The sequence below is a fragment of the Prionailurus bengalensis genome, chromosome B3 (genome assembly GCF_016509475.1).
Source record: "Prionailurus bengalensis isolate Pbe53 chromosome B3, Fcat_Pben_1.1_paternal_pri, whole genome shotgun sequence".
NCBI classification, from domain to species: domain Eukaryota; kingdom Metazoa; phylum Chordata; class Mammalia; order Carnivora; family Felidae; genus Prionailurus; species Prionailurus bengalensis.
Genome location: NC_057355.1, coordinates 85,162,717 through 85,169,838, shown reverse-complemented (window position 1 = coordinate 85,169,838; position 7,122 = coordinate 85,162,717). Strand labels below are relative to the sequence as shown.

At 49.1% G+C, this 7,122-nt stretch overlaps 1 protein-coding gene across 1 annotated transcript; it reads left to right on the top strand.

Annotated features, from left to right (window-relative positions):
* The first annotated feature begins 3,604 nt into the window (after positions 1 to 3,604).
* On the top strand, positions 3,605 to 6,897 carry NFKBIA (NFKB inhibitor alpha). The gene is made up of 6 exons (XM_043555997.1): positions 3,605 to 3,955; positions 4,547 to 4,655; positions 4,991 to 5,201; positions 5,495 to 5,583; positions 5,711 to 5,971; positions 6,303 to 6,897. The coding sequence occupies exons 1-6, from the start codon at positions 3,729 to 3,731 to the stop codon at positions 6,348 to 6,350; spliced, it is 945 nt and encodes a 314-aa protein (XP_043411932.1). The 5' UTR covers positions 3,605 to 3,728; the 3' UTR covers positions 6,351 to 6,897.
* Positions 6,898 to 7,122: the final 225 nt, after the last annotated feature.

The window sequence follows — 7,122 nt, the reverse complement described above, 5'->3', positions numbered from 1 at the left end:
CGAGAGGGATGGAGGGCAGCAGTTGCTAACTATCACAGGAGGAAAAGACAGGGCCTGGGACTGAAAGCGGAATATAAATGCTGCGTTTCCTAATGGGGCTGTCCATCTGTGGTGTGCCTGACTTGCCTGCCCTTCAGGGCGGTGCCATGGCCACTCTCTCTTCCAGTCTGGCTGTATCAAGCAATCGGGTAGCTTTCTTCCAGAGTTCAGTTTGCTGGGGCTAACACAATTTTAGTTTCAATGGGCAGGGCAACTGGCATAGGACACCCTGTCCATGATGTTCAGCAAAGCCAAATATATTGGACAATGCTCTAAGCTGCTAGACCACTGGGCACTTCAGACGGTAGGTCCAGTCCACACTGCATTTCCTACCCAGGAGGAGTGCATGAAGGGCCTGTGTTCACACAGGCCTCTGTCGGTGCTCCTTCTTCCATGGGGGTGCTCCTGCCCAGAGTGAGGCCCAGTGAGCATCACTGACCATCCTGTCATTCTCTCTGGCTCCCTTCTGGGCTAAAATATAAAACCACTTTGAAGTGAACATATTCATTCCTTTGTCTTTTGCATTAAAAATTTTAAAGGCAGGGGCACCTGGGTGACTCAGTCAGCTAAGCATCGGACTTCGGCTCAGGTCATGATCTCAGGGTTCATGGAATTAAGCCCCAAGTCAGGCTCTGTCAGAGCCTGGAGCCTGCTTTGGATTCTGTGTCTCCCTCGCTCTCTGCCCCTCTCTCGCTTGTGCTGTCTCTCTCTCTCTCTCTCTCTCTCTCTCTCTCAAAAGTAAACAGTGAAAAAAATTAAAAAAGGAAAAAAAGGTAAATGACATTAAAAATGAGTTATCTAAGGTTTTAACATCTTTAGAATGTTGGGAGAAGTCAAATGCCCAAGAGTTCATAAAGGTGTTGTTAAGCCAATCATCAGTCTTGCTGTCTTATTTTGCCCCACCTGCTCGTTTTCTGACTTCCAAGTACGTTCTTTTATTGTCTAAATTGTAACGTTTGTTGATTTAAACCACATAGAGCTATCTATGATAGAAAATATGTTGGATCACATTATTCAAAACTGTCTCCCAGGTTGCAGAAAATCATAGGGTACCTCCTTGGGAATCCCCACCACAGGGACAGGTCATCAAGGCTCAGCACCACCCAAAATTTCCAAAAGCACTATGACATATCAGGGAATGCCTGGGCCTGACTCTTACCACTAGGTGTCACACTACACAATCAGGAATAAAGACTACCAGTACTTCAACTCCATCAGGAACACAGAGCAGTAAGAGGTGCAAAGAAAGCTGTTCTTGAGATACTTTTTATTTATGCATGGTTTTCTTTTTTAATAATCATTTTTAAACCTGGAGCTAAAAATCCTCCTCTAAGGTATATAAGTGGGGCACTTAGAGTTCAAGATTTCTGTACTTTTTTTTTTCTCTTACAGACACGAATATTTCCAAACAGGGGAACATCTACCCTCTATTTTACCTCATGATTGGAGTAGAAAATATTTTGAGTATCTTCTTCAAATTATAGTATATTCAATATACTATATATTTTCATATTTTCACAACATGTTTTCAACAGTGTTAACACAACAATTGCTTTGGCCAAATGATTAATATGTTGGGATAGAAATTAGGTAAACTGCCATGGAGTGCCTAGGTAAATTTCTCTGCACTTCAGTTTCTTTGGGGGAAAGTAGGAACAATACCTATCTTACAAAATTAGTTCTGAGAACGATGTTTGCATAAAGTCTTGGAGTCCTTCCAAAAACTTATACTTATACTTCCAAAAACTTATACTTCCAGAAACTTATATTTCTAAGAGACACAGTCACCCTTAGGCAGCTATACATGCATTTGTGAACAAGCAATAAAATTTTTAAGCTCAGAAAAAACCTTCAATGACATTAAATCCAATCTTATTATAGAAGCAGGTATACCACAGCAAAGATAACTAATCTCTCCAATTAATGTGTAGTTAATTAGAGGTAGAGCCTGGAATTGAGATTTACTTATAGTTGCTGTTCTACCCTGCCTCAATAATTATATATTTTGTACATCATGTGCCTCCAGAGACAATGGAGTCTATGCTTGGGAACCTTTCATTGTAACATGTGATCATTACTATCCTGAAGGTTTTATTTCTTGATTTTAGGTTTTTTCCCCCTTATATGGTTTATCTTACCCCCACTGAACCAGATTCCCTATATTCAGATAGTTGGAGGGGCGTTAGGAGAATGGCCAGTCAAGTTAAAGATGCTTGCAATAATCACCAGAAATTTCTGCACAACTATAGAGGCTTCTGGGGCTAATTCTGAAGAATTCAGACCCAAGTTGCTTTATTTTGCCTAAACCAATTCTAGAAGTAGATGAGTTCAATTACAGGCTTGTTGGCTAGGAGATGGGGGTGGGGCAGGGAACATAAGTTCTATTTCTGCAGGTGAAACCAGAGGATGAGGAGTCTGGAGTAGTTACACATATTGCCGGGAGAGGTCCAACTGCTTCCACCCCCACCCCCATCCCAGGACAGGTGTGCATGGAGTCAGCAAGGGGGTAATGTTAGGGCTGTCATGAGCCTCCTTGTGGTGTGCTTAGCAACTACTTTATTAACCATCCTTAAGGCCCAATCTTGTGTAAGGCACTACTCAACTAATTAATTCTTTAGCCTCTTCCAAATGCTCTTGGAAAGTCGCCCAGCTCGGCACCCAGAAGCAGTCACAGGATCCATTCTCTACAGCAGCACAATGCAAATCAGAGAACATGACCTCAATAATTATTTTGTTAACGCAAGGTAGCAACCTATAACCTCTACTACAAAGATTAACACCTTGCTTTACTTGAAAAAACATACGGTCATATTCAGCATTTTCCCCTGAATGCAGGGCAGAGTGCTTCCCTCTCCAGTCAATAGGACTGTTAACCCCGAGGAAACTATTTGAGGGTTCTCCAAGCATTTAGACTTTTAATGCCAAAGCATTCACAACTTCTACCTGAGGAGAGGGAGTGCTCGGGGACTTGCTACCTGCCCCTGTGCTGCAAAGAGCCTGGTACTGGCAGGATGGCAGAGGCAGTCTGCAACCTTCTAACCCGCCAGGGCGTCCTTCCCCGCAGAGAAAAGTTTGGGGAAACAAATCCCCTCGTCTAGCCATCATTTCCACTCCCGTTTTCAAAAGAGCAAAAATCGGAAAGGACCGGCAGTTTGGCAAACCCCAAGGAGGAACTGCCCGGCAGGTCTGCGTTCTTTGGGATCTCAGCAGTCGACGACCCCAAATCGAATCGAACGTGGGAAACCCCAGGGAAAGGTTTCTTGCAGAGGGACAGGATTACTAGGTTCAGGCTGCAGGGAAGTACCGGGGGAGGGGGCCTTAGTCGGGAGGACTTTCCAGCCACTCAGCGTTCATCAAAAAGTTCCCAGTACATGACCCCAGTGGCTCATCGCAGGGAGTTTCTCTGATGAACCCCGGCTCAGAGTTTAGGCTTGTCCCCCTCCCACCCCCCCGCCCGAACAGAGGACGAGGCCAGTTCTCTTTTCTGGTCTGACTGGCTTGGAAATTCCCCGCGCCTGACCCCGCCCCAGAGAAATCCCCTGCCAGCGTTTATAGGGCGCCGCGGCGGCGCTGGCGAGCCCACAACAGTCGCAGCCAGCGGTCCTCCCCTCCGTGACACTGCGAGGCAGCGAGCGCGCAGCCCGCGGCCGAGCGCACCTGGGCAGCAGCGCCTGAGCTTTCACCGCGCCATGTTTCAACCCGCCGAGCACGCCCAGGACTGGGCCATGGAGGGTCCCCGGGACGCGCTCAAGAAAGAGCGGCTGCTGGACGACCGCCACGACAGCGGCCTGGACTCCATGAAGGACGAGGAGTACGAGCAGATGGTGAAGGAGCTGCGGGAGATCCGGCTTGAGCCCCAGGAGGCGCCGCGCGGCACCGAGCCCTGGAAGCAGCAGCTCACCGAGGACGGAGACTCGTAAGTGTCGCGGGCCCGGGTGGGGACGCCGGGCCTGCAGCGCGAGGCCCGCGAGGCGTCCGCAGATTGGGGTTTATGCACCGCCCCTGAGACCTTGCAAAGCAGCGGGCTGCGTGGGGGGGGGGGGGGGGGGGGGCGCAGAGGATTAGGGTCAGATCCCGGGGCGGCGTTGCAGCAGCTCTGCCTTGCAGCCGCGCGCACCCCTCCCCCCAACCCCGGGTCCCGGTCCTCGGTCCTCTCGGCGGGGGCGGGGCGGCGGCGGGGACGCGAAGTCCCGGCTTGCATAAGAGGGGCGGGAGTTTCTGCCCCGCTGGCGGGCGCCGCGCGGCCGGGAGGGGAAGTACAGGGCGTTCCGGCCCGGCGGGAGGGCGGGGCGGTCTGGCCGGCGCCCGCCTAGGAGGAAGGGGGCGGGGGGCGGAAAGTCCCTGGGCGCCTGCCAGGAACACTCAGCTCATAATAACCTCGCGGAAAACACCGCGGCCTCGGCCTCCAGAAACCCCGGCCTTGCGCAATCCCCCGCAGCCCGCGCCTCCCTGGGCCCCACGCAATGCACTCAGCGGCCCTGGGGGTTTTTCCCTCTCTTACCCTTAGGTTCCTGCACTTGGCCATCATCCATGAAGAGAAGGCATTGACCATGGAAGTAGTCCGCCAAGTGAAAGGAGACCTGGCCTTCCTCAATTTCCAGAACAACCTGCAGCAGGTGCGCCGGCTTGCCCAGCCCCGTGCCTCTGGCCCAGTGAGGAAGTTACATTCTAGCACAGTTGCTCCCAATCCTTCCTAAATTAATCATCACTGGTCATTATCTGTCCTGACCTTTTACATTGGAATCAGCCAACATCCTAGAGAGTAAAGAAAATCCCATTGATTTGGTGAGGACTTTATGAAAGCCCACCTGGGGCCTCTGAGATTTGTCTTGCCCCTTATATCTGTCCGGGAGGAGCATCACCCACAATCAGGAGCTCTCTGGGGTTCAAGGGAATACAGACTGAGTTTGGGCCATGCTAATGCTCTTTCTGTTCCCTCTTCTGTTTGTAGACTCCACTCCACTTGGCTGTGATCACCAACCAACCAGAAATTGCTGAGGCACTTCTGGAAGCTGGCTGTGATCCTGAGCTCCGAGACTTTCGAGGAAATACCCCCCTACACCTCGCCTGTGAGCAAGGCTGCCTGGCCAGTGTGGGAGTCCTGACTCAGACCTGCAGGACCCAGCACCTCTACTCCATCTTGCAGGCCACCAACTACAATGGTAGGTCTGCCTGTCCTACCCTGCCCATTAGAAGGCAGGTGACATGGAGAAGGGAGAGGTGGGCCGACTTTAGGAGTCCAGGCAAAAGCTTACAACACTCAACACTTGAAAGGTTGAGAAAATATGCGTGCAAAAGGCCTATTTGATCCCTTTATAAAGTTCATTCAGAACCCATGTTCTGGCTTCTTCACATTCAGAAGAATTTGTTCCCTAAAAGGATAGGTGAAAGGTTCTTCTTGGGATCTGAGGGTTGAAGCAAGTGGTTGGTTATACTTTCTTCATTGTTCTCCTAGGTCACACATGTCTACACTTAGCCTCTATCCATGGCTACCTGGGCATCGTGGAGCTTTTGGTGTCTTTGGGTGCTGATGTCAATGCTCAGGTGAGTGCTTCATGTCTCCAGATGGAATGCATCAGCTTCCAGGGCCCTCCTAAGATTTCACATATTTTTGTTGCAAGCAGAAATTCCAAACTCAGCTGTAAACATCTCAAATTCCTATTGGTTTCAGGAGCCCTGTAATGGCCGAACTGCCCTCCACCTTGCAGTGGACCTGCAGAATTCCGACCTCGTGTCGCTTTTGTTGAAGTGCGGGGCTGATGTCAACAGAGTCACCTACCAAGGCTACTCCCCATACCAGCTCACCTGGGGCCGTCCAAGTACACGGATACAGCAGCAGCTGGGCCAGCTGACCCTAGAAAACCTTCAGATGCTGCCAGAGAGCGAGGATGAGGAGAGCTATGACACGGAGTCAGAGTTCACAGAGGACGAGGTGAGTCTCCACTTTGTCACTCTGCACAAAGCACTGCCTTCCCAGGCCCCTAGAGCTACTCTTTATCCAAAGGTCTCAATGTAGTGAAGTTCTCAAACTTCAGGGTGCATGACCAGTAGTATCCTAAGAGTGTCTGTCTTCTTTGCCCTTTTTAAAGGAGAGGAACATTAAAGGAAAACTCCTCAGCCCCTGAAGTTAATTTATGTTTGGGTTATGGAGAATAGAATCCAAGAATACTTGAGTTCCTTCCAGGAGCAGCCCTCACCATTATCCCAGGGCTTTTGGCAAAGCTCTGGGAGTTTAACGTGCCTTTTTTTTCTCATGTGTTTAGCTGCCCTATGATGACTGTGTGCTTGGAGGCCAACGCCTGACGTTATGAGCTTCAAAAAGTACCTAAAAGAACATGGACTTGTATATTTGTACAAAAAGAGAGTTTTATTTTTCTAAAAAAAAAAAAAAAGAAAGAAAAAAAATCAAAAGGGGTTACTTACAACCATACTTCACACTGCGTGGCCTGAACATTTACTGTTCTGGATCAGCCCCCATTTTTTTTTTTTTTTTTTTTTTTGGTGAACTTTGGAAGGGGGACAAAGAAGATCGTTGGAATTCAAAGAAAACCACTTTCAAGCCTCACCTCTATGGGGTTTTTGGAGAAGGTTATCCAAAAATGTGATGAAAGGATTACATTTTATTTATTGTGCTTTTGCCATTGAGTCACCATGGATTCCGTGGCTGAGCTCAGTGGTATCCTGTGACGTGTAACAACCAGGTGTGTTGTTCAACCTTTTGGCGGTGTGGGGTTAAAAGTCACTACCTATCAAGGTTTGTGTTACCCTCCTGTAAATGGTGTACATTGTGTATTTTGTTGGTAATTATTTTGGTACTTCTAAAATGTGTATTTATTAAACAGATTTTTACAAACAGAATTATCCTGATCATTCTCATTGGGCTGCAGCGGGGTTCCTAATCTGAGAGTTATCCGATCATCCACTGGCGGTGGAGAGTTGTGTGGGAGCACTTACCACAGCCAGCCACAAAGACCTTTCAGAGAGCAGCTTCTCACGCTGTGTATGCAGGACTCCCAGCCGGGGTTTGCAGGCGGCCCCAGGGCCCTGTGTGTGGGAGGGGAGGCTGTTGCAAGAAGATAGGAA